The sequence below is a fragment of the Meleagris gallopavo genome, chromosome Z (assembly GCF_905368555.1).
Source record: "Meleagris gallopavo chromosome Z, MGAL_WU_HG_1.1, whole genome shotgun sequence".
NCBI lineage: Eukaryota > Metazoa > Chordata > Aves > Galliformes > Phasianidae > Meleagris > Meleagris gallopavo.
In genome coordinates, this window is record NC_139435.1 from 28,442,355 (window position 1) to 28,470,043 (window position 27,689).

General features: G+C 39.0%; 1 protein-coding gene across 3 annotated transcripts in view; it reads left to right on the plus strand.

The window, feature by feature from the left end:
- The window catches only part of KDM4C (lysine demethylase 4C), a 291,774-nt gene that overhangs the window by 159,502 nt on the left and 104,583 nt on the right, over window positions 1–27,689 (plus strand). For 2 of the 3 annotated variants that reach the window (XM_085213045.1, XM_085213044.1), the window contains 2 exons: window positions 326–681; window positions 3,731–3,842. In XM_085213045.1, coding sequence (XP_085069171.1) covers window positions 326–681; window positions 3,731–3,842 — 468 coding nt within the window. The remainder of the gene's footprint in view (window positions 1–325; window positions 682–3,730; window positions 3,843–27,689) is intronic. The other variant, XM_085213046.1, reaches the window with a different exon arrangement.

A 27,689-nucleotide genomic window follows, 5' to 3' on the forward strand; every position in this document is an offset into this window, starting at 1 on the left:
AAAGTGCTTGCAAGCTGTCAGAGTAAACAAGCTACATGAATATTGATTATTTTGAATCACTTAAAACTGTTGCAGTTCAAACACAAAATGCCCATAAAAAGATTAAAGCTATATTTCACACTCCAAACTCAAAATTTTACATTTAATTTATTCTGTGATCAAACCTATATTCCACTTTTATGTATGTCCTTCTACTACATTATTTGTTTTGTATGATTTCTAAATGAGGAACTGTATTCTTTATTTGAATAATTCAGATTTTTTTGAAGTGAAATGCAGTAATATAATGTGAGACTTATTAAGAAGCCATATTTTTGATCCACAGAAAGCATTCTTTCAGACTCAGTTTCCTGTCCTGTTCCTTTGCAAATGGAACCAAAAGCTGATGAGGACAAGGAGGATTCCAGTGACTCTCTCGTTACATTTGAAGATTCAGGGGCCTGTGTGCCCACTTCAAATAGCTGTAATAAAGAAGAGAGTTTGAAAACTCAGAATAAGTCTAAATCATCCATACCGTACCTGAAGTGCCAGGATCATAATTCCGAGGCAGAAAGCCCAGCTAAAAAGGTGAATGTCTCTACAGAGGATGATGTCAGTGACCTAGAAAGTGGAAGTAGCTTGAGACATGGTGAAGTGCCAGTTGCAAAAAGGAATGAAGATGATGACATGGAAACATCCAACGTATGTGAAGCAAATTTTCATCATTACATTAATATATTCCTGATTTAATACATGACCAAACCTGTTCCTAATGAGAACTGATATCTACAGTAAGGCAGTTAAGAGTATGCATGATTTTAATCAGATGTTAATTTCAGCATGTTCTGAAGTGTTCAGACAAGAGTGAGAATTGAGAGGGAGGATTTTTTGGATCTTACTTGTTGATGTGTTTTTCCTCTGAGTTTAGATTTTTACTAATGTCACTTTGTGTCTGTGAATCTGATCTGTCAATGATTACTCTCAAGATATTCCTGTGATCACTGTCTGCCAGTGTTAACAAGGCAATGAGCTTTAATTGACCAGAAATGTGTTGAACCAGAAATACAAATTATTACGTATCACAGAATGGTAGATGTTGGAGGGGACCTCTGGAGGTCAACTGGTCCAACTGTCTTGCTCAATCGAGTTCACCCAGAGCATGGTGCCCAGGACTGTGCCAGGTGGCATTTGAAAATCTCCTTGGAGGGAGACTCCACAACCATTAGACCATCATCTGTATAGTAAAGAAGTGATTCCTGGTGTTTAGATAGTATTTCTTGTGTTCCAACTTGTGCCCACTGCTTCTTGTCCTGGCATGGGCACCACCAAAAAGAGTCTGGCCCCCACTCTCTTCAGGTGTTCATACACATTGGTAAGATCTCCACCTGAATCTTCTCTTCTCCTTCCTGAAGTCCCAGCTCTCTCAGCCTCTCCTCACAGTAAGGGTGCTCCAGTCTCTTCATCATCTTTGCAGGCTTGTTGGTGACTGGATCCTCTTCCTGTCTTACTTGAATTGGGGACCCCAGAATTGGACACAGTACTCCAGATGTGACCTCACCAATGCTGAGGATTAGTTCTCTTGACCTTATGATGATGCTTGGTCTGATACAGCCAAGAATGCCATTATCTTTCATAGCTGCAAGAGCACATTGCTCAACTTGGTATCTATGAGGACCTCAAAAGGTTTTTTCCTGACATGCTCCTTTCCAGCTGGGTGAACTCCAGCATGTCCTGGTGCTTGAGACTGTTCCTCTCACTTGCAGGACACTGCATTTCTTCTTGTTGAACTTCATAATATTTTTGTCAGCCCAACTCTCTAGACTTTCAGGGTCTATCTGTATGCCTGAATGACTCTGTCAACTCAATCACTCCTCACAGTTTTGTGTTATCCAATATCAATTAGAAATGAGTACTGTATTTAGTATCACACATTTATATTTAAAAAAATGTTTTATTTTTTACCCATTATTCTGCTAAGAATCCAGAAGAAGGCAAAGGATCTAGTAGAAGGGCTAGAATTAATGTCTAGTGAGGAGAGGCTGAGTACAGTCGGGTTACCCAGTCAAGGAGACCAAGAGTCAATACAGCTCCCTGAGGAGGGGAAGCAGTGGGAGCTGCTGGGTTCTGCTCCTCAGAACATATGGTGGGGAAGGAATGGCACAAAGCTGCCATAGAAGGTTCATATTTCACATTAGGAAGCATTTCTGTACCACGACAATGATCAGATACTGGAACAGGCTTCCTAGAGATGATTAGTAGCCCATCTCTGTCAGTGTTGCAGGAGGCATTTGAACAGTGTTCTAATTTTGCTTTAGCTCTCAGTTAGTCCTGAAGTGGCCAGGCAGTTGAAATAGATAGTGTTCAAAAGCTCCTTTGAACTGAATTTAACTCTTCTGTTCTATTGCACTGCTGTTGTGCTGTGGAAGGGTGAATAGCATTTATTTTAGGAAGCATAATGAAAAATACAAAGCTGTAGTGCTAGTCACAATAGTTTTATTAGTTTGGCAGTTTCCCTGTTTGGCGAAGATGGAGCCGGTGATCTACTGCCAGATTGCCAGTGTTAATGGGAAACTGGGAGGTAAAATTAAAATCACTCCAAGCATTTTACAGTCAGGAATTGTGCACTAATGATTTTTTATTGGCTTTGTTAGCTTTAATAAGCATCCTGTATTGGAGATTATATTTATCTCTTTCTATGCTTCTCAGCCATTTGTATGTTACATATAAAATAAGAGGTTTCAAATATTCCCCAGTATAATTGCTTACTCCTTAATGTGTTTTTGTTATAAGTTCTTATTTAAAACTTACAAATGTGCTGTATAGATGCAATTAAAAAAGCAGATCTTTTCCTTTATAATTTGCTGGTAACTTCTTCCAGATCATCAACCTGTCCACTGCTTTAGCCTCATTTTTCTTTGCTAATCATAGTAAACGTGTCTTGTAATTGACTTTACAATTAATATGTAATTTTTAATTCTCAAAGCAATCAAGGCACAGATATGGAACCTGCTGGGTTACATTCTTGGTGTGGCAAAGAAAACACAAAACAGTGTGGCCCATAGGATTTGTGTGAGATTTCCCTCAACCTGTTGCCAGCATGATTGTGCTTCCTCTACTGAGGAACCAGCAACTGGTTTACTTTTTGATTTCTCCCATTGTCACACAATGTGGAGTTGGGAAAGATGCACTTCTGGAGACTGCAACATTGCTGTTAGTTCTTGAAGCGTAGTTAATTTCAAAATGAAAGTCCATAAGGTCATGTTAAAGAGGAAAGAATTTCCATGTAAATCCAGTCAGGATGCTTAATTTTTTTGTCTCAACTCCAAATCCTTTTTTTTTTTTAAATTTAAACTCCCACAATGATAGTTTCCTTATGTGTATTGCACTCTGTCACAAATTGAGTGGATTGCTGCCTCATTTTCACAGCCACAGTTAATGTTTGCATTGTATTTCTGATTCTGCAGTTATTGGGCTGTTCTTCCTCTCAAACATTACCTGTGCAAAGGAGGACTTATATTCTATAAGTGTGGAAAAGACGATTGTAACTTCTAATAATTTGTGTTTGAAAAAGGTTGCTTTTTCTTAATTTGAGTTTTATTCTGCATTACAGACATTGTATTGTGACTCTAAAGGTGCTTTGAGTACCTTTATACTAGTTAGAAATTGATATCTGTGCACATTTATAGAAGACTGGTTGATCAAAATTAATTGTAGAATTCTGTGCTAAATTAGCTGTGCTTTTACCTTTCAGTCAGCAGAAGCTGAAGGAAAGAAAGTATCTAAGAGCTGGCGTCATCCACTAAATAAACCCCCAGCTAGATCTCCAATGACTTTGGTTAAACAGCAGGCAACTAGTGATGAAGGTGAGTGTACTGCTTAGTAAATTTTTTGATAGTCCTTTTTTGTCCTTAGACCATATATGGTCATTTTCATAAACAAAAAAATTTTCTTTCTGAATGGGAGTTACTAACATTGTAGGATGATTGCACGAAAACCATCCAGTGTGGTCTCTGAATACTATTCTATTTTTACTCTTCAAGTTCTTCTAAAAACTTTGGATCTATTGTTGACAAATCTTCTTAATAGGAGTCACATAACAGTTCTGTGTTCACCAGTCAAATCTTCCTTGTTTCTCAGAGCAGCTGAGTTTATGAGCAATCGGGAGCAGATCCAAAAAAGAGCAATAAGGCTTGTGAAGGGCTTGGAGAATAAGGATCTGCAGCTGTTTAGTCTGGGGAAGAGGAGACTGAGGGGAGATCTTATATCTCTCTTCAAATACCTGAAAAGTGATTGCAGTGAGAGTGGGGTTGGTCTCTTCTCTCTGGTGATGGGTGACAGGACAAGAGGAAATGGCCTCAAGTTGCACCAGGGGAGGTTTAGGTTGGGTATCAGGAAGAACTTCTTTACCAAAATGGTTATTAAGCACTGGAATAGGCTCCTTGGGGAGGTGGTTGAGTCACCATCCCTGGATGTGTTCAAAAACCGTTTGGATGTGGGGACATGATTTAATGGAGTATTGTTAAAGTTAGGATAGCATGGTTGGGTCGTGGTTGGACTTGATGATCTTGAAGGTCTTTTCTAACCTGAGTAATTCTATGATTCTGTGATTTTATGACTTTTCATTGTGTAAACACAGATAAAATGACACAAGAATCCTTTGAATAAAGACCTTAAGTATAGATCATAGTCCTCCTATATTGCTTTAAAGCCTGTTTTTTCTTGTTTGCCTTTTTCATAGAATTTGGACATTTTTGAGTCAGTCTTTTAAGATAGTGTAGTTCTCATTCAAGAAAAATGCTACTGACTTCTGGGCTTCATTTATGCTTTCAATCAATTTATGATTTCCAGATTTTAGCCTAGTTTAATATTGAAAGAAAGAATAAACTTCCCTATTCTTGTAGTTGTAGTTTTGATTTTACTGTGTTATTTTACTCCATTGTTTTACAAGTTATTAAAAATATTATTTTGAACAGAATTGCTCTATATTTTTCATATCTTTGGATAGAGAATCATAAAATGATTTAATATGCCAAGTTGGAAGGAACCCATAAGGATGAGCTCTGGCAGCTTGGGGCCATTACCCCTGCTCTGGGAACCCTGTTCAATGTGCCCAACCATTTTCTCAGTGAAGAATCTCTTCCTGAAAACCAAGAAGAACCTCTCCTGTTGCATCTGTTGGTGCTGTACCCTTGGGCTCTGTCACTGTTACCAGAGAGCAGAGCTCAACATTGCCTCTCCGCTCTCCTCTTGAGGAGCTGCAGGCCACTATGAGGCCTCTTCTCAGCCTGCTCTGCACTAGATTGGAAAAACTAAGGGACTTCAGCCCCTTCTCATGTCTTCCCCTCTGAAGCCTTCAGTGTCTTTGTAGCCCTCCTTTGCATACTCTGTAATTGTTTTGTGTCCTTTTTTTGTACTGTGGCACCTGAAATCACACACAGTAGTCAAGGTGAGGCTGAAGCAGTGCATTGTAGAGCCGGACAATCACTTCCCTCACCAACTGGCAATCCCATATTTGTGCACCGTAGGGTTTAATGGGCTCTCCTGGCTGCCTGGGTGCACTGCTGACTCCCCAGATCCCTTTCAGAGGGGCAGCTCCCGAGCATGTTGTCCCAGGGACTGAATTTATAGCCAGGGTTGCCCTTTCCAGGTGTAGAATCTGACAGTTACTCATGTTAAACTGTTTTAACGGTTAAACTGTTGTAATGGTTCCCATGGTTCTAACTGTGTCTAAGGAGTTGTGTGGAAGACGTTAAAAGTAAAATCTGTATTTTCACAAACATAAGAAGAGATGGAAGAACATAGTTCTGTTTCTAGATATATTGAAAGTAATCTTTGAAAATTAGAAGCGGCGAAAGGTCTCCTTGCCATTTCCCCAGGTGAACAATTTTCTAAAAATTTTATTACATCAGTTTTCTGTTCACTTTGAAGACTTGGAAAGGAACTGAAAGTAGGATAAGTAACCTGCATGGGAATGTGTAAGACTGAGGTTTTGATTCAGCATTTAGGTACTTATGGTCTTTATTTTGTTATTTTTAATATTGACTAGTTTCCATTGTTTAACTCAAATGCATAAAAAAAGAAGCTTAATATTAGTTAATAATTTTGTATATGCTTGCTTGTTTCTTAACTATAAATTGTTGGTATGGATGTTAGTATGTATTATATGATGCCTTAATTATGTATTATTTGGTAACTTAAAGCATATCAAAGGGTATAATGAAGTAGGAATTAAGAAAAAGAAGCATGTGCGTTAATAATTACAATAAACTACACTGATATATTGAACATGATTCTGTACTCAATAAATGCTAAATAATTCTCCAGCCATTAAATTTAGTGCTCTGTAATTAGATACTATGGTGATCCAAAAAGTTAAAAAAAAAAAAAAAATACTCAGAAGTTATCAAATATTCTTTATTTGGAACCTTACTTGAGTGCTTTAACTTTAGAGATTCTCCATCTTGTGGACAAGCTACAAAAGCTAAAATGTTTACCCATAGTAATGATCTCCTTCTCCGAAATAAATAGAAGAAATTCTGCTTTACCCGGTAATCACAAGAATATCCAGACAGAGCTAGTAAATAAAGTTACTTCATTCTGTCAGATGTGACTTGTGAAGTTTATTGAACTAGGCATCAAAGATATCCATCAAAGTGGAAAACAGATGCATTGTTTGTATTACCTTGGTGTTTTAGTTCTGTAATTTACAGTCTTTTTCTGGACTTGTTCTTCAGAATTCTTTCCAGTTAGCACAGGCAAGTCCAACCCATGACCCGTGGGCTGCTTGTGGCCCTGCATGGCCCAAAATGTAGTCCACCCTCTCCCTGTCATTTAAAGCTGGCAGTTCTTCCCAGCAGAGTGGCCCCAGACATGTGCCTGTTGCTCAGCAGCACCCAAACAATCACTGCTCTATTGGCTCTATGTTGTCAGAAAGCAGCGCACAGGAAGGACAGTGCTGTGCAGTGCTGACTCGGGTGATGGCAAAAAACTGTATGCATTTTGATATACTGGCTAAACACAGGGCCCAGAACAGTGATGAATATGCAGCAGTGCTTTCCATTTTGATAAAGGAATTTGGCAATAGAATCATGGAATTATGGAATCATTAGAGTTGGAATGGAGCTTTATAGGTCATCTAGTCCAACTCCTCTGCAATGATCAGGGACATCCACAGCTAGATCAGGTGCTCATAGAAACCATCCAGCCTGGAGTTGAATGTCTTCAGTGACAGGGCTTCCACAACATCTCCGGCAACCTGCTCAGTGCCTCACCATCCTCACTGTAAAAGACTTTTGCCTTATATCCAACCTGAGTCCCCCCTCTTTAAGTTTGAAGCCATTTCCCCTTGTCCTGTCACAGCAGACTCCTGAAGAGTCCATCCCCTTCTTATAGCCCCTCTTTAGATAGTGAAGGATCCCTCTCAGGTCACTTTAGAGCCTTCTCTTCCCCAGGCTGAATAGCTCCAGCTCTTTCAACCTGTCCTTGTAAATGAGGCGTTCTATCCCTTGGATCATCTTTGGATCCATTCTTGGATCCATCTCCTCTGGACATGCTCCAACAGGTCTATGTCTCCTCTGTGCTGATGACTCCACACCTGGATGCAGATCTCTAGGTGTGATCTCATCAGCGCAGAGTAAAAGAGCAGGATCACCTGCTTTGCCCTGCTGACTTCTATTGATGCAGCACAGAATTTGGTTGGCCTTATGGGCTGCAAGGCTACACTGGTGGCTCCTGTCGAGCTTTCCATCCACCAGTACCTCCCAAGTCCTTTTTGGCAGTGCTGTGCTCAGCTGTTTCATACATGGCCTGTATTGGTTGTGGGGTTTGCCTTGGCCCAGTGGCAAGACCTTGTATTTGGATTTGTTGAACGTCATGAGGTTCACCTGGGCCCAGAGCTCAAGCCTCTCTAGGTCCCTCTGGCTGGCATCCTGTCCCTCTGGTGTCAGCTGCACCACACAGCTTGGGGTTTAAAGACTGCTCCCAGAAAATCATCTATTTACATTTGTGAGTCCTGTTTTGTTTGATAAAACTACATGACCTGAAAATTTTCAAATGAAATGTGTAGAGTAGCAATCAGATATTCAACTTAAGGATCTGATCTTTCCTGGACTTTCATAATCCTTACCTTAGCAGAGAAAAATATACTTCTCTTCACAGTCAGACCTTATTCATGTCATTGCGAATTTTGCAATGAACAGTTGTTGTCAAGGGTTAGGTACAAGAAGAGGAAATTTTCTGAAAAGTCTGATGAACAGCTTCTGGCCTCACTAAGAATTGCAGTCACTTCCATTGGACTAGACTGGTGTGTTAGTTTCACAAAAACTAGGTCAAATATTCCATTAGTTTTATGTTTTAGTTCGTTATTCCTCTTTTTTAATGTTTTAAGAAAACTATTTAAAATTGAAATGTTTTGTTATATATATATTAACTATATTATTATATATTTTATGAGGTCTGCTCCAAAAGTAACGCCTCCTGTTTTATTCTGTTGGCCCACAGTGTCAGAAGCAGACGTTGGTGGTTGGCAGTAGAGGTTGAAGCTTCCCACCAATATTCCGCTACATTTTGTTGCTGCATGACAGATGGCAGCAGAGGGACAGTCTGACAGAATGGTGTATGACATGAAAGTGCGTATGAAGCAAAGGTGTATCATTGAATTCCTCCTTGCAGAAAAAATTGCACCCACTGACATTTGTCTATACTTGCTGAGTGCTCATAGAGACTATCGAGTGGATGTGAGCACAGTGAGGTGGTGTGTGGTGCATTTCAGCAGTGGTGATAGTGGGTTACTTTCACTGGTGCTGGCTTATAATTGTGGCATGCAGGCTCTTGTTCATCACTGGTGAAAATGCATAGCTAATGATGGTAACTATGTTGAAAAATAGCATTTTGTAGCTGAGAATTCACTATATCACATAGTGCTATTCTACTCTTTGCATCTGTTGTTCTTTCCATGGGAAACAACGTTACTTTCGGAGCAGCCTACATATATGCAGCCCAAGACCATTTCTATTCACTAAAAGTGACCAAGGCAAGCATAAGGGTTGGACGCCCATGAGCTGGCAGAAATGAGGGTTAGTCCTCACACACTCTTTACCATTTTGATTCTTTTTGTAGTGCAGAATGGAACTAATATCACATTGGAAGTCTGCTTCCAACATTTCTCTATGCTTCCATTTTTATCAGTATTTCATACCTCTATTTTGTTTAATCCAGTAATTTTGTACTTTCCGTGGTCTTGCTGGGCTTTCTGTTCTTTTTCTTTCTTAGTTTTTATGGCTCCTGAAGAGTAGCTGGTTATTACAGCTACAAGTAGACTTTCTTAAGATCTAAGAAAGACAGCATGCTTATTAATTGATTCTTCTTTTAACTAAATAATGTTACACTTCTAGTTAGCATCAATTTAGGAACTGTTGAGCTGGATGCTGTAATTTTAACTGTAACTCATCGCTACATCTCCATCCGTGTTCCAGGCCAGAAATATTTGATTTGTTTCTTCTTTATCAGTAGCTTGAAAAAGCCATAATCTCTCTCTCTCTTCCTTTATCTGAACCTCAGTTTTGCCAGACATAATACTTCAATTAGCTGTTAAGCATCTTTCTGAAAATTAGAGACAGCTTAGGCATATGATCTGTATCATATATGGATATGTTTGGATACCTTGGGGGCTAGGCAGAGAGTATTTCAGAAAGTATTATGATAATTTACACAAAAAAAGATGATATTAATATTAAGATTCATCTAGTGAAGTAATTAAAGATATAAATATGTGGTACGTTGTAGTGAAATTGCTCTTTTTTAATTAGAGATTAGAGTACTTTTGCTTGCTGATGCTTATTTAACATTAGCTATAGTTAAAACATAGTGTAAAATTCCCTCTTAAGCTTAGATTGTCTGTGATATAATCTAACCAGATGATGATGTCATGACGCTGGTTTACTGATCTCAAAGATTGTGTTCTTTTGCAGCCCTATTGAGTAGTTTATCAGCCTTCTAGTGTCTTAGTTTTATTTGAAAATAGCAGTTTTCCAAACAGGAAGTCATATACTACTAAATACCTTCCAGTCTTTCCTGTCTAAGTGGTTGTCCTCCTGGTAGATTAGGATATAGTTTGGTTAAGAAAGAACCATTTCAAGTTGCTGTTAAGCATTCATCTGCTTATTGACTGAAGGAAGTAATTAAGAGTAGCAGTTACTGGTATTTTCTAGCTGGAACTGGAGCTTGATACTGTTTTCATGCATCTACCTTGCTCTGTGATCTAATTTATCAGCATGCTTTTGTAAGAACACAGAAGAGAGACAATAGATTTTAGGGAATGGAATGTTTACATCCAAGACAGATATGGAAGAACTGCTGAGGGAGTCTGGAGAACTGAAGCTTCACTAGCTTTGCTGACACATGCTGACATGAGGTAGAGATCTGTTACTAGTTAAATGCCAGTGAAAGGAGATTTTTCTGATCATATTCTAGAATGTTTCTTGTCAAATATCAGAGAACTGATCAGTTTCAATATTTTAATGATTATGTTCCCCTTTTTAAGTGCTTTGTTCATATTCTGAAATTACCAGAAATTTTAATCACTGTATATATTTAGTTCTTTTTCTGGGTAGTTCCTGAATGGAAATGATGCCAATAATGGCTATGATACTGTTGTCTCTTGGAACTATAACTGTTATCTCATCTGTTCTTCTACAGGGAGGATATGTGTATTGATAGATTGTTTATATTGGTTTATAGTTGAGTTTACTGGATTCAATCAATTCATAAACATAAAAAAATGAAAGAAGAAAAGGAAGAAGAAGAAATGGGCTGATGCTGTCATGGAAAATTAAAGAAAGTAGAGCTTTACACTTCATTTGCAAATCACTTTACTTCAGTTGGATAGTGTGTTTATAGCCATTTCTAATGCAGATAATTTATATTCAAATTAATATATTTGAAGTCTTTCATATGCTAGGCTTCTGTTAGGAAGTTTCTGCAAATAGAGGTGATCAGAGACCGTTAATAAGGAGAAGGCTGCATACTTTGACACTGTCAGCCATTTCAGAATTATAATTTTGCAAATAGAATGCTATCATATCTAGCAACATGCTTAAATCTTAGCAGACACTTTCTGAATTTTGTATTAATACAGAGTCCTCTGGTAGAAATTCAGAGTTAGTTTTTGGTATTTTTTGCTCACAATTGCTTTGACATTAAGTTTTGTACTTTCTTGTTATCACTGCCTATACTTCACGTGTATGTTTCCTGAATGTTTCTTCTATACAGAAAGGGTTGGATTGATTGTTTCTTCCTGGTCTGTTGCTGTCCTGTTTTTAAAATCTTTTTATTTCTTTTCCCAAAAATCTTTTCGTATGTGTATCTGATGCTCAACTTTCCTTTATTTATTCATTCATTTATTTAATGTTTTTAATATTAATTTTTAAATATTTTATATTTATTTAATTATTTAATATTTAATTAGTTCCTCAAATACTGAACAATGACAAATACTGGGGACAGTGGAATCAGTACCTAAAATTATAGCTCAAGTTCCAGTTTGGAAATATAGCTGCAGCAGTACAGCATGAGTTGAGTCCCATCCCAAATAAATTTTTTGTGTAATGAAACTTCGGTTTAGCATCAGTGTACGTATGTTAGCCTGTGGTAATATTCTTCTTCTGTATGCAGTGCAGTTATATTTCTGCTCACTTAAGCAGTAAAATGCAGACTCAGCAGAAGAAGCAAGCATATTGACTTCTGTTGCAGATTGATTGGTCCCAGAGATTTCTTAACAGCAATGTTTGGGCATGCAACATTAGAAACTGTTTTTAGAGTCAAACTGACTAAAATTTTACTTCGTTGTAAACTATAATATTCTATAGATTGAATTCATTGTGGATTTATTTTAAGTATAATTCAGAATTTCAACGCAGTTCAGATTTTCTTGCATTCTAAGATAATAAAACATGAAATGAGAAAGCTACCATGAGTGGAAAGAGTGGCTTGGACAAGAATTTAAATGGATATGAAAATGGCTAGTTTTAGAGCTGTAGTTTTTGTTCTGCTAAGAAATGGAATAAAACTTCATTCACTTACTGCATTTGCTGTCAACATCTTGTCAGATGTGCTTGAACTGATGCAAAAAGTCTGGTTATATAATGCAATTTTAGTAATGTCATAAGTAGGTTAAAATTTTTTGTAACTGTTTAGGAAAAGGAGGTGTTGAAAGGTCAAAGATAAAGCTTTTGCTGTGTGTTTGGTCCTCTTGTCAAGCTAGCAGCTGATCTCCAGAAATGGCAAGAATTGGCAACTCTGATTATAGCCACGAGCAGCTCTTGTCCCTTGGCATCTTTGACAAGCAGAGCCAATCTGCTGCAGATTGGACACACACGAATGCCAGGACCATTATTTTGATTGAAGAAGGAAATACAAACCAATTCCTCTATCCTTTATCCATCATTTGCTGAACAGCGGTATTTGGGCTCATCAAGACTCACTGTCCTCTAGATAGACCTTACAATTCTAATTGAACAGCTTTCTGAGCTTAAATATGTACTTCACCTGTTAAAAGTGTAGATAGAATAGTGTTAGATATAGAGAAATGTATAATTTCTTTTTATCAAGTGTACAGAATGAAAATGTTACGCCTGCTGTATTAACGCAGCCTTTTAACAGCTTCCTCAAGGGTAGCTATACAGTCAGCAGGCAAACTGGTTATGAAGTTTGCTGAGGAGATGGATAACACTTCTGTAAGCATATCTTCTGGAGTCAAACTTCTGTTTCTGTAAGGGAAAGAGAAACACAGAAAATATATTACTTACTTTTAAGGAGGATTAGATACCTGTGGTGTTGTTACAGAGGGTGATAAATTATCTTAGTCCCAAGGCATTATGGTGGACTATTTTTTTTTCCAAATTAAAAAAATCAAGCCTTGTAGGGCTATGATTGCCTTTGAAAAAATCTGGAGGTGTATTGTAAACCATCAGTATTGAAACTGACTTGATTTTAGTGTCAGTACTGCTTTACTAACTGCCTTTTCTTGTCTAAGAAGGGTATATTTTTTTAACTGTAAAAATTAATGCTATTTCTAAAAATATATTACAAGATTTTAAAATTCCTCAGAAATTGGTCCTTGAGAGAGATTGAATGCAATTGTTTTCTAGCATTTGTACTCTGTACAGTGTTGATGGAATATCCGTTCTAGTAATCTGTGCGGGGACCCTACCATTATTACGCAGGAGATGAAGATTGGGAGAGTGTTTTCTGTATTTTTCTGCTTTTGTAGATGCACATGTTGACAAGTAGGTTGGACAACTTTCACAGCGTTAGAGAAGATAATAAAAGTATTAGATTGTCTAACAGCCTGGGAAATTCATAGAAGGCAGAAGGAAAATGGGAAAGAAGTACCTACCATATCAATACTTTTGGACTGATGACATAACACTTGTTAGTTAACTCCGATAGGATATTAGTAAACACTCCAGTGTTCGTTTTCAGGGATCACGGTCTATGTGTACAGTGGCTCAAAAGGTATTACTTAAAAAGGAAGAATTAAATAAAATACTATTTTGGTCCTTATGTCCATTTGGTCCACAGCCCACAGCTTGGTATCATCTGCAAACTTTCTGAGGGTGCACTCAGCCCCACTGACATGGACAGTGGGGCTGAGTGCACCCTCAGAAAGTTTCCAGTATCAGTTCCAGAAATGACCCCTATGAGACACCGCTCATCACTGATCTCCATTTGGATATAGAGCCATTTTGTACTTGTACTCTTTGTACTTGATCCTGGAGCCATTTCTTCATCAATTGAACTGACCCCCAAAAAAACTGTATCCTTCCAATTTGGAGAAAAGGATGTTGTGGTGTATTATGTCAAAGGCCTTACAGAAGTCCAGATAGCTGACATCAGTGGCTCTTCCTTTCTCCACTGATGTGAGATATGATGCAGTGATGCCATCATAAAAGGCCATTAGGTTGGTCAAGCAGGGCTTGCACAGGAGAACCTGTGCTGGTTCTCCCTCTTTTCCGTGTGCCATAGGATAGCTTCCAGGAGGATCTGCACAGAGTTGAGACTGACAGGTCTGTAATTTTCTGGGTCATCCTTTTTACCCTTCTTTAAAATGGGTACTGTACGATCTTTGGTAAGCTCTTGAAACAGTAGTGAAGTATGGCATATCATTACTGCATCAACAAGCTTGTATTTGGATTGCCTAGCCATAGAATCCTTATTTGGAAGGGACCACAAGCCCATCCTGTTTCAAATCCCATGCAATGGGGTTTCCACTCACTAGGTCAGGCTGCCTAGGTTTCCATCCAACCCTGCTTTGAATGCCTCCAGGGATGGGGCATCCACACAGCTTCTTAGGGCAGACTTTGCTAATGCCTCACCATCCTCTGTGATGTCCTCCTATGGTCTTCTTTTTTGTTTAAAGCCATTCCCCTTGTTTTTCACACCATACAAAAAGTCAGTTTACTACCTGTCCATAAGCTCTATTCAAGTACTGGAAGGAGGTCAGCAGTGGTGTCTGAAGTATAGTTTCTAAAATTCCACTTTAATTTTATCCAATGATCACAACTTCTGGCTGTAAGTAGTGTCCACAGGCAAACTGAACTGGAATACAAATGAAAAACTTTGTTCAGTAAAAAATTATGAAAAAAATTACATAAGGGAATGGGATGGATAAAGCAGTTGTTAGTAGGTCTTTTATGGTGCTGTGAATTAAGCTTTTTAAAATAACAAGATATCAGCCAGTCATCAGATTGTAGTTTATTCATTTGCTGATTTTGCACTGCCAGCTACATTTTTCTTTTGCTGATAGGCTATGCAGTAAATTCCAGAAGGTTTTCCTTTGCTTCTGTTTCGATTTTGATGACATGTGTCTTTGAACTAAATTGCAAATAGATTGGCTTGTCTTTAAATTTACACAGTGTAAAGACAAATGAAATTACTGGAATTGCAATAATGTACATTTGATATGAAAATGGGAATTTGAACACAACTATACTATTTATATTTTGTGTTGACAGTTCTTCCTGCCAACTAGTTAGTTATATGTGGTTTCTTGATCAGTGAGTTATCTTCTTAGCTTGCTTTTCAGATGTGTCTGTTTACTTGTGGAGTCACTTGGTATTTTAATATCAGTGAAAATGTGTTGCTTGTGTTTCAACTTTGGTAGCCAGAATTAGTAGACATCTTTGAGAATATGAGCCTTAGCTGAATATTGCAGCTGAATTCTGTATTCCATGTTCAGCAAGAAGTTAAACTATTTTGGGAACAAGGGAGGTAAGATTGATTTTTACCCCTTACACTTAACAGTTACTTCTACGGTCCACTATTTGAATTAAAGAAGATAGTTTTTTCAACAAGGAATCCAAATAAAATTGCAGGTTTTTTTTTTTTTTATTTATTTTTTTATTTTTTTTTAAATGAAGATGTTTAATCCTGTAAGAGTGTTTCACAGATTATGTAGATATAAACTCATTATTTACAGCATGAATCTTCAGAATTTTTTCTAAGTTGTTTTAGTTTCAAGAACACAGTAATATAAATCAGGTTTTAGCAACATAACCATTTGGTAGAGAAAAGGTTGTGTTTCAGCATAGTCTGATTAGATCCTCTTAGAAGTTTAAAGTATGGAGAATGTAGCACAGAATAGAAAATTTACTTGAACTCAGTTGAAGCTATATAGGATTTTTATTTACTAGAGTGATATAACATGCACTTAAGTCACAGTATAAGTGCAAATTATGTTTAGGAGAGTGTAGCACTTGCAGTATACAGTTCAGTCACAATACAAGTGTGAATTTTTTTACTATTTAATAATACGTTGACTGAACAATACGATGTTGAATGTCTCCAGTCTCTAGGGAGGAATATATGGGTTGCAACTGATTCAGGCCTGTTGATTATCTTTGATTGTCTTTTGCCATGGGAGCAAATACTTTCATAATACTTTCTTCTTGCTCATTGTCGGAACTGTCGCTCTTAGGAGGGTCAATATTAAGCCAGATCTCTCTTGATCATTCACTGTTCATAGTATAAATAGTGGCAATCACTTTGAGTCTGTTTCAGTAAATAGTAGTAAATGATCCCTTTGCATATGAGCGTCATGTACTATTATTTAAGGCTGCAACTTTGAGTCTAAGAAATTATTTTGATTTTCTGTGTTCATTGCCAAAGAGCTGTTATCTTTCCTGTTTTTTTTTCCTTGTTCTAGCATGTTACGTGCTCTTTTCTCTTCTGACTTCTGTACTACTCACAAATAACTCACCAACAGCCAGCCAAGCCCAGCTCTTATTCCTTTTCTTCAAATTTCTGGAACCTTCATATTTTTCAAATTCATTCTAAATATCAATAAAACCAGTGAGTTGCTTTTCTGTCTATTAAACTATTGGTTATAGTTTTTCTATCCCTCCATTTCAAAGTTAATGCTTATACTTTTCTAGCCTTTGCTAGTATTTGTAGTAATCTGTTGCTCTTTTAATGGTAGTCGTTCTGTCTGCAGCCATTCTTATCGTTGCCTGTTCTTAATTACAATATACACTTTCTCTCTTAGGTTCTTTTTTGCAACTAATATCAAGTCAGAAAGCCTTTTTTTGTCAACGTTGTCATTACACTCCCTTGGAAATATCTTCCCAACTGTGCTAGCTAACGTCTAATATGTGCTGACCAGGTTGTTTAAAATATTCCATACATGGAGTGTTTCAAACATAATGCAAAATTTTCTTATTTGAATAGTTGAAGTTAATTGGGATTTTGATTTAGCAGAGTGATACAGCAGTGCGCTTAAATCACAGTGCAAGTACAAATTGCTTTTAGCAGAGTGTAGCAATCATATATGCAGCGGTTTAACCCAGCAGGAAGAAAAGCACCACACAGCCGTTTGCTCACTCCTACACAGTGAGGTGATGAAGAGAATTGAAAAAGGTAAATGTGTGAGAAGTTGTTTGAAATAATAAGAAAAAAAAAGGAAAAAAATAATACTAGCAAAAAAAAATCAAATGACACACAGTGCAATTGCACACTGCCTGCAGACAGATGCCCAGCCAGGCCCCCAGCAACCACATCCCTTCCCCGACCAAATCTCCCACTTTTATTACTCGGCATGATGCCATACAGCATGGAATGCCGCTCTTGGCCAGTTTGGGCCTCCTGTTCTGTCTGTGTCCCCTCCCAGCTTCTTGTGCATCCCTAGCTCCTTACTGTGAGGGCAGTACGAAGGCTGAAAATTCCTCAGCTCTGTGTTAGCACTGCTCTGCAACTACTGAAACATCAGCACGTTATCAACTTTATTCTCATCCTAAATCCAAAACACAGCACTGTACCAGCCACTATAAAGAACATTAACTCTATCCCCTCCAAAACCAGGACAGTACTACACATTCACAGTACAAGTATACTTAGCAAAGTGTAGCAATTGTTATACACAGTTTAATCACAAAACATTTGCAGATTTCATTATGGGACTCTAATAATATGCCTCAGAAAAATTGGAGTATCACAGTATCTAAGTATATCGTTTAGATTAGCCTTTAAATTTCTTTTTGAACTCTCACTTTTTGTGACCTTTTAAAAACATTTTGATATCTGCCACAACTGATATATTGCACTTTTTTGATATTTTACTTTTTTAAAAAAGCATCCTGTTATTGTCTTTTGAATGTCAGTCTTTGTATAATCAGGAAGCCATTAGACTTAGCTTCTGATTCAGTATAGTTGTCCTCACATACAATTTTTATGAGAACTGAGGCCTTCATTAATAATTTCTCTAACCAGAAATGTGTATCTATTTTAGAGTACAGTCACAAGAAATTTAAATATTTGTATTTTCATACTTCACTATGAAAGCTAGACTTTCATTACTAAAAGAAAAAAAGATTTCTGAAATTGAGTTTGCTGATATACTGCAGGAGCAGTGAAGTTTGAAGTTCCAAGTTTATTTCCCTGACCGACTTTTTTTTTTTTTTTTTTTTTTTATTAGTTCCTCCAGGACACTTCAAACTATATATAATGCCTCCCAGGGCTGAGATTATGTTCAACTACCTGAAAAATAACAGATGCTGCTATGCTCTTCATAGCAGAGAATGTTGCTTTACAAAGCCAGGAATCATCAGTGGAACATAACCCCAAGCAGCAAAATCATTGTTGAGACTGGCAAAAGCAAATTGTACTGTATTAGCGTCTATGGCTTTTCACATCTGCTGGGTTAAATCAGCAAATACTGCCAACAATCCATTCTGCAAATGGCCCAAATGTTTTCCATCTGAGAATTTGAGTTTAACTTAGTAAGCAAAAATCGTTCAAAGCAGTGGTCTTGAGTGTTGGAATAAGTTTGGCATGAGCTATTAAACCAATAACATTTGTGAGAACATTTATTTCATTCACGTACTCATTTAGAAAGCAACTATTTATGTGTACTTTGTTTTAGAAGGAGTTGTCTTTGTATCAAAACCCATTCTGGACTAAGATTTCATTTTGTCTAGATATTTTGTTAAATGTTTCCCTATTCTTAATTATGTAGAGGGATACAGGTATATATAAATGTTTACATAAATGAGAACCAGTACATCCTAAATTGTATTATAGTGATTAACTGATCCTTTGTAAATTCTCTTTTCTGGTACAAATGTGGTAGTGGGAACTAGTATGAAGTTGGGCACTGCTGATTATTTTCTAGTGTCAGTACTACTATGGCTGAATTATTGTTTGATATGGTACATTTTATAACAGCTGTTATGTATTTATTTAAAGTCACTCACTGGCTCGTAAGTGTTTCTGATTCTCTTTGGGAAAAAAGGCTACTTTCCCTATTACCTCGTTACCTTAAACTCATTAGTACAACAAATCATTACAGTTACGGTGAAATAAAAAATGTCTTGGTAGTTATGAAAAATCAGAATCTCTGACCACTGCTAGAGATGGCAGTGACAAGGTTCTCAAATATATGGGAATATCCTGCCTTACATTATCCCGTTACCACTTCTTGGGGCTGGTATTAATCCACTGCAGAACTCCATATGAATGTGTGAAGCACACAGAAGTATAGTAGAAGTTTAAAGAAACAGACATTATTTTATGTTTAAAAATACTATTGCACCCATCAACAGACTTAAACATCCCATGGAAGGGAGATGATGGGCAGACATGTCACTCTTACAGTGTGAAGACCACTCCACAGGCTTACTATCAAAGCATACCAAGATCAGTGTTATATCTAATGATATATTGGTGAGGTTTTGGAATCAAAGTGACTGTCAGAGTGTATTCAGGAAAGGGATTTAACATTCTCTCCCACCAAACTGGGAGGGAGTGTTGATCTGCCTGAGGGGAGAAAGGCACTACAGAGGTATCTGAATAGACTGGATCGATTGGCCAAGGTAAACTGTATGAGTTTCAATAGGGCCAAGTGTCAGGTCCTGCATTTTGGTCACAGCAACTCCAGGCAACCCTACAGGCTTGGGGAGGAGTGACTGGAAAGCTGCCTGATGGAAAGGGACCTTGGTGTACTGATGGATAGTCGACTGAATATGAGCCAGCAGTGTGCCCAGGTGGCCAAGAAGGCCAATAGCTGGCTTGTATCAGGAATGGTGTGATGAGCAGGACAGGGAAGTAATCCTGCTCCTATACTCAGCATTGGTGAGGCCCCACTTTGAATACTGTGTTCAGTTTTGGGCATCTCAGTACAGAAAGGACAGAGGTCCTGGAGCAGGTCCAAAGAAGGCCACAAGGCTTGTGAAGGACTTGGAGAATATGCCCTATGGAGGAGGAGTCTGAAGGAACTGGAGCTGTTTAGTCTCGGGAAAAGGAGGCTAAGGGGAGACCTTATTGTTTTCTTCAAATAACTGAAAGGTGATTGCAATGAGAGTGGGATTGGTCTCTTCTCACTTGTGACAGGTGACAGGGGAGGTTTAGGTTGAATATCAGGAAGAACTTTTTTACCAAAATGGTTGTTAAACACTGGAATAGGCTCCTCAGGGAGGTGGTTGAGTCACCATCCCTGGATGTGTTCAAAAACCATTTGGATGTGGTGCTCAGGGACATGGTTTAGCGGAGAATTATTAGAGTTAGGGTAGTATGATTAGGTTGTGATTGGACTTGATGATCTTGAAGGTATTTTCGAACGTGAACAATTCTGTGATTCCAAGCATATGCTCACTCAAGCCAGTACAGCAGAATTCAATTTTTGTGTCTGTATATGAGTCTGTTACTCTCTGACCAGGTTCTGAAAATAGTTTATGTTACCTAGGATTTTAAATTAGCAGAGCAGTAAACAGCAGTTTACTGAAATCACAGTACAACCATAATTTAGCATTTAAAATATACAGTTGGATCACAACAGAGCTGTGGTTTCAATTTCTGGTCTCTGTACACTCACTATCAAGATGCTGAATTATCACCAGCTGCCAGGAAGTGATGTATGGGTTGAAGTCATCTCAAACCTGTTGCTGTCTTCAAAATTCATTTTCCATTTCTTTCCAACTGAAATTTCCTTGTTCCGTTTTCATGCTGTATGTTGGACTGAGCCCACATACATAGTTCCTGAGTTCTGATCTGACTTGGCTTAACAAAACTTTCACACTCTTCTGATCTGCTTTGGAAAAGACATAGAACCAGATGATCCACCTAACTGATACAGCTGTTTATTTAAAACAAAGACCAACTTCTCTTTCTTTGGAGATATTCAAGACCCACCTGGATGCCTACCTGCGTAACCTGCTACAGGGGGCCTGCTTTGCACCGGGGCTGAACTCGTTGATCTCTAGAGATCCCTTCCAACCCCTGCAATTCCGTGAATCTGTGATTCTCTTCATGTGATAAATTCAGCTCCCGTTGTAACAGATGTGGTCAGTCACTCCCTAGATTTTTTTTCCTGAGACTTTTTCCATTTTAGTTGTTCTTTTATCTTATTTTATTTTATTTTTGGATGGATCACTGTCACAGAGTGCACAGACTATTATCATGTAAAGCAGAGGAACTCTGCCTTGATATACATACAAAATATGTATGTATATATGCCTCCACTGTAAGGAATATTTCAGGAGAGTCTGCAAGTGTTTGTTAAGCAGAAAGGAGACTTGGCTGCTTAATGTCCTCTTAGATATACAGAATATTGTTGTATGCATTATACATGCATTATACATATTGAAGTTTTATTTATAGTCTTAAAAGTGGTGGCTGGTTTGAGATTAGAGTTTATGTTAATGTACACTACAAGGATCATGATGTCAGTGACTTTACTGCAGACCATGTAGACAGTATCTTTTGTTTTCTCATCATCTACTACACCACTCATTTCATTGTAAAGGTTAATCTAGTCAGCTGAGCTTGACTTCCCCTTGGTGGTCCCATGATGACCAGCTTGTAATTTCTTGTACTCTCCTTCTTGCCATTCTTGAAGATAAGACTGACATCTACCTTTCTTCAGTCTTGAAGCACTTCTCAGAATCACCATGCTCTATTGGATTATCAAGAATGACCTTCTAGTGACATCTAGTTTCAGATCCCTCACTCCTCATAGGTAGAATTGTAAGGGCTTATATATGAATTACTAACTGTTTGTCCACTTTGCCAAAGTGCTCCTTAACTTAGTTGTTAATGTTTTATTTGTCAGGGGCAACAGAATGTCTGTAGTACATGCTCCTCCGCTTGGGTAATTGGGAGCTGATCATGACATTGTCACATAGTGGGCTGCTAAGTATGTGCATTGACTACATGGTGGTCCCCTCCTCTGAGACAACCCCAACAAGTCAGCTTGAACGCCCCAAAGGAGCAACAACCAAAAATGGTTTCTCTTGGTTGTTCAGAGCATATATATCTCTTACTACTGTGATCATGGTAACCATTAACTTCAAAAGCTTGTCAAGCTGGTAATGATGCTACTAAGCAAGTTTTGAGACAGCAAATCATTCTAACTTTTCACACAGGGTGTCATCTTGTAGGACTTCCAAGAAGATCATGAAAGTTGCCACAGTGTCCAAGCTTGTGACTTTGTTTTTCACCCTTCTCCCTGCCCTCAGGATCTTGAACCATCTTCTGGTCACTGCAACCAGAGCTGTCTTAGACCTTTGTATTCGCAGCAAGTCCCTCATTGTAGGTGACTACCTGTCTTGTTCTTACCTATGATTCTAACATGAGGTCCAGCAGAACACTGGCCATCATTTGCTCAACTGGAACCTGGAGAAGGATGTTGTTCATGCACTCCAGAAACTTTCTGGATTGCTTACATTCTGCTGTGTTGTCCCTCCAGAAGATCAAGGTGTTTGAAGTACCCCATGAGGAACAGACAGTGGACATGCTGTCTATCTTTAGAGGGCCTACGGCACTTACTCTACCTTCTTAGGTAGCAACACCCATCGCAGTATCACCTTCATCGGTCCTTTCATTAAAACTAGCGTGTAAGCTCTCAGCTGTCTCTCTTTTGTCTCCTGAGTGGGACTGATCTGCAATAGCGATGGCTTTCTGGGGTCACATACATACAGATATTTGCAATGATTCCTCTACCAGTCTTAGTTTTTCTTTGTTATACAACGTCTTTTCAGAATCTTTAAAAAATTTAACTGAATGTTGATGTGCTGCTAAGTGTTCCTAAGACAGCCTTTTTAAATGTAAAAACGGTTTATTTTAGTGTAGGTTATTTAGTTTCTATCCTGTATAGTTCCTCCAGCATGTAAAATTTCAGATAATAAAGGTGTCAAGAGGTGCCTTTCAGAGGAATTTCAGTTTTGCAGTTCAAGTAAGGAAATTCTCTACTGCATAGTTAGGAATTTTTAATACATCCTGAGAAAGTGCATTTTGCATTTCTTTGCATGGTTTTCCTTCTTGAACATATACATACTCATGTAGTCAGCCTCTGAGCTTGGTGTCTTATTTAAGAGGTTCTTATGAGATGAATAGTCTCAGAGAAAGAAACAACTTAAGTGCAGGCTGGTGAATCGGATGATTACAGTTCTGTTGCATTGTTAAGGAACTGAACTCATGTAAGTTCATAGAATCAAAGAATGGTTTAGGTTGGAAGGGACTAATCTCACTGCCATGGGAAGGGCTGCCAATTAGATGAGGCTACCAGAAACCTCATTCAACCTGGCCTTGAGCGCCTTCAGGGATGCAACATCCACAGTTTCTCAGAGCAACCTGCTCCAGTACTTCACCACCCTCTAAGTAAAGAATTTATTCCTAAGATGTCTGGGTGGTTGAAATTCCTCATCTGGATGAGAACCTATGAATACTAGGGCTGTTATCACTTCAGCTACACGTCCTTGTCAGCAGGCTCCCCTGATCAGGAACCCTGTAGTAATCTCCAACCACAAGGTTTTCTTTATTTGTCTAGTCCCTGATTTTAACCCACAAGTACTAAGCCTGGTCATGGCTGTTTCTAGCCATTTCCAATCTACCTACCTGTTAACTTAAATGGCCTCTTACATGGCAATCTCCTGCTCTGCTGCAGAATATGGCTGCAGTGGTGCTGACTGCCTTGGAAAATGAAGTGTAAGTTGCACTTACATTTCAGGTGAAGCATAACATTTACACTTGAATATAGGGTAGCGTGAGAACATATTCTGCTGAAGAGACATCTGTTTTTGTAGCTGATATGATAGTTTGATTTTTTGATAAAATACTTGTTGCTATGGGAATAATTACTATTTCTAGAGCGTTATGTTTGAGATGGAGATCAAGCAACAGGAATAGATAGATCAACTAAAGACTTTTAAGATGTTTTTTTTGAGTATTTTTCAAGTGTGCCTATGTGCTATGCATGAAAGTATAAACTCTCTTGAAAAGTGTTGTCAATTGATCTGCAAATGTATATCGAATTTTCTTGCCATGGCAAGCAGATGCAGCCCCTGCATTTTACTTTCTCTGACAGCAAGATATATACTAATTCTAATATGCGTATGTATACAATCCTACTCAGGACTTAATGTCAATGAACTATGAGGTATGGTGAGCTATGAGGTCAGTGACTGGAGGCTGGTCACAAGTGGTGTCCCTCAGGGGTTGGTCTTGGGACCCTTGCTCTTCAACATCTTCGTCAATGACAAAGATGATGGCACCGAGTGCACCCTCAGCAAGTTCGTGGATGACACCAAGCTGAGCGGTGCGGTCGACACATTGGAGGGAAGGAAAGCCATCCAGGACAAGCTGGAGAAGTGGGCCCCTGAAAACCTAATGAGGTTCAACAAGGCCAAGTGCAGGGTGCAGGTACTTAGACAGACTGGGGGAAGATGTCCTTGAGAGCAGCCCTGTGGAGAAGGACTTGGGTGTCCTGGTGGACAAGAAGCTGGACATGAGCCAATTGTGTTCTGGGCTGCATTAAAGAAGGGATAGCCAGCAGGGAGAGGCCCCTCTGCTCAGCTCTTGTGAGGACCCATCTGGAGTTCTGCATCCAGGCCAGGGGTTCCCAGCACAAGAAGGACTTGGAGTTCTTGGAATGGGTTCAGGGGAGGGCCACTAAGATGATCAGAGGGCTGGAGCACCTTTCCTGTGAGGAAATGTTGAGGGAACTGGGCTTGTTTAGCCTGGAGAAGGCTCTGGGCAGACTTCATTGTGGCCTTCCTGTATTTGAAAGGAGTGTATAAACACGAGGGGGAATGACTGTTTATGAGGATGGACAGTGATAAGACAAGGGGGTGGTTTTAAACTGAGGCAGGGGAGGTTTAGGTTAGATATTAGGAGGAAGTTTTTCACACAGAGGGTGGTGATGCACTGGAACAGGTTGCCTAAGGAGGTTGTGGAAGCCCCATCCCTGGAGGCATTCAAGGGTAGGCTGGATGTGGCTCTGGGCAGCCTGGTCTGCTGGTTGGTGACCCTGCACATAGCACATAGCAGGGCGGTTGAAATTAGATGATCATTGTGGTCCTTTTCAACCCAGACCATTCTAAGATTCTATGATTGTGATTCTATGATTTCATCCAGGTGGCGACAGATATGAAAATCAAAACAGATTCCTTAGCTGTGCTGCAAATGTTTTTTATGAAGAAAATACTCTCTGTAGACATACACTGTGTTTCATCTGACTGCACTGGGTGATCTGAGTAGTTCTAATTATCTCTTTGGGCCATTAGTAGCTGCTCAAAGAAGAAGGACAAAGTATCACAAAGTATGTTTGACCAAATAATGGAATCATGGCATGTTGTTGGTTGGCATTGTTATATGAATGACTGATACTGAAACGAATTCTAGCAGCATGCTGACAAAACGTGTGGACTTTTGCAGAAAAGTGTAAATATGGAAGATTTTGAGTGAAAAATCTTGTTATAGTACTTCATGAAATGTTACGCGCTGGTCTTGGGGAGTAGATGCAAGTTTTTGGAGGAGAAACTTCAGTATTGGCGGGTCTTGAGTATAAGGAATCTGATATGTATGTATATAAGGCACTAATATATAGTTGAAGCATGCCTTCTTATGACAGTCAAACTTCTGAAATTTTTCAGTTGTTGTGGGCACCACAAATTACTTCTCATTCTTTGAGCATCATCACTTCAGATGGATTCTGAGTAGGATAATTGGAGGTTATAGTTACTTTGTGTCCCTTATACCATTGCGTAGGAGCATAATGTGATGCTGGTCTCGTTTGTACTTATAATGCACGTATCTGGTAAAAAATTCTGAATTTACATGAACCAGCTTGAATCCACTCGTATCAATGTGAGTTTGGAAAGTAAATTTATTTTAGTCTAAGTCAGAGATTGCTTTTCAAATATGTGGTAAGTAATGAAAGAGAATAAGAGGAATTGTATACTACTCAGAAAATACCAAAATAATTTCTATAAAAACAATCGTTTTCCACATTTTATCTCATTTATCACATTGATCTCCAAATTGGAGGGTGTGGATTTGATGGGTGGACCACTCGATGGATAAGAAACTGGTTGAAAGGCTGCAGACAGAGGGTGCTCATTAATGGCTCTATGTTCAGGTGGAGGCCAGTAACGAGCGGCGTCCTTCAGGGGTCTGTCTTGGTACCGGTGCTCTTCAACATCTTTATCAGTGACATCAATGACGGAATCGAGTGCATCCTCAGCAACTTTGCTGACGACACCAAGCTGAGTGGTGCGGTTGACACGGTGGAAGGAAGGGATGCCATTCAGAGGGACCTCGAGAGGCTAGAAGCGTGGGCCCGGGTGAACCTGATGAGGTTCAACATGGCAAAGTGCAGAGTTTTGTACTTGGGCTGGAGGAATCCTACGCACCCATACAGACTGGAAGGAGCGGTCCTTGAGAGCAGCCCTGTGAAGAAGGACCTGGGGTTCTTGATAGATGAAAAACTTAACATGAACCAGCAGTGTGCTCTTGCAGCTCGGAAGGCAAATGGTGTCCTGAGCTCCATCAAAAGATGGGTGGCCAGCAGGGACAGGGAGGTGATTGTTCCCCTCTACGCTGCTCTTGTGAGGCGCCATCTAGAATACTGCGTCCAAGTGTGGAGCCCCCAGTACAAAAAAGACAGGGAGCCGTTGGAGAGGGTCCAGAGGAGAGCCACGAAGATGATCAGGGGAGTGGAGCATCTCCCCTATGAAGACAGGATGAGGGAGCTGAGCTTGTTCAACCTGGAGAAAAGAAGGCTGCGGGGTGACCTCATTGCAGCCTTTCAGTACCTAAAGGGAGCCTACAAACAGGAGGGGAATCAACTCTTTGAAAGGGTAGATAACTGCAGAACAAGGGGAAATGGTTTTAAGCTGAGGTAGGGGAGATTTAAGTTGGATGTCAGGGGCAAATTCTTTATCGAGAGAGTAGTGAGGTACTGGAACAGGCTGCCCAGAGAGGTTGTGGATGCCCTGTCCCTGGAGGTGTTCAAAGCCAGATTGGATGGGGCCCTGGGCAGCCTGGTCTAGTATTAAATGGGGAGGTTTGTGGACCTGCATGTGACAGGGGGGTTGGAGATCCATAATCCTTGAGATCCCTTCCAAGCCTGGCCATTCTGTGATTCTGTGATTTTTTGGGGGACATAAACAGTACTTAGGAATTTTCACATGAATGAAAAATGTTTTGAGACAGCAGTATTTGTTATATCAAGTAATTTTTTTATGTTCAAGACTTTCTTTAGAATTGTTTGAGAACTGATTTTTTATTTTTTTTGCCTGTTTTGCATAATTAGGCTGTCAATTTTTTGTTCACAATACGTAACTTGTGTGCCTTTATGGAAACAAGGAAGCTAACTCTTCCTATACCAGCAAAGAAACTGACTTTAGAATTCTTTCCATCAATGCTGTTGGGTTGTGTTTGAAAGAAACAACCGAAGTGAAACTTTCCAAGTTCAGTTTATCCAGAATATATTTACATGGAGGACTGCATATTCTAAGTGGTGATCAAGTTATTGAAGACAATATTGTTGTCATGTTTTGTAATGAGAGTCACGTACTCTAACTTTATTTATCATATAAATTTCATTTGACATTTTATTATTTTGGTGTGAGAATGTTGATTGTGAGGAGACTAAATAATATTTCTGAAGTCCCTGAAAGAGAGGATAAATTAAACTTGAGATTGCCTAGGAAATTTTTGGAGAGAAGTGAAAATTGTAAGACATACAGTGGTGACACAGTAAGGATCAGAAAGTTTATAGCTTGTAGGAACATTCATTCTAAGTACTGCTGATTTTGTATACTCCTAGTTGTGTGTCACGTTCTTTTAAGAAGTGTTGGGCTAGGTACTCCCCTGAAAGTAGGAGGGATATTCTTCCTTAACTGGATGACCTACTGGGCTTGCTATGGTAGAAAAGAGTGAGAAGT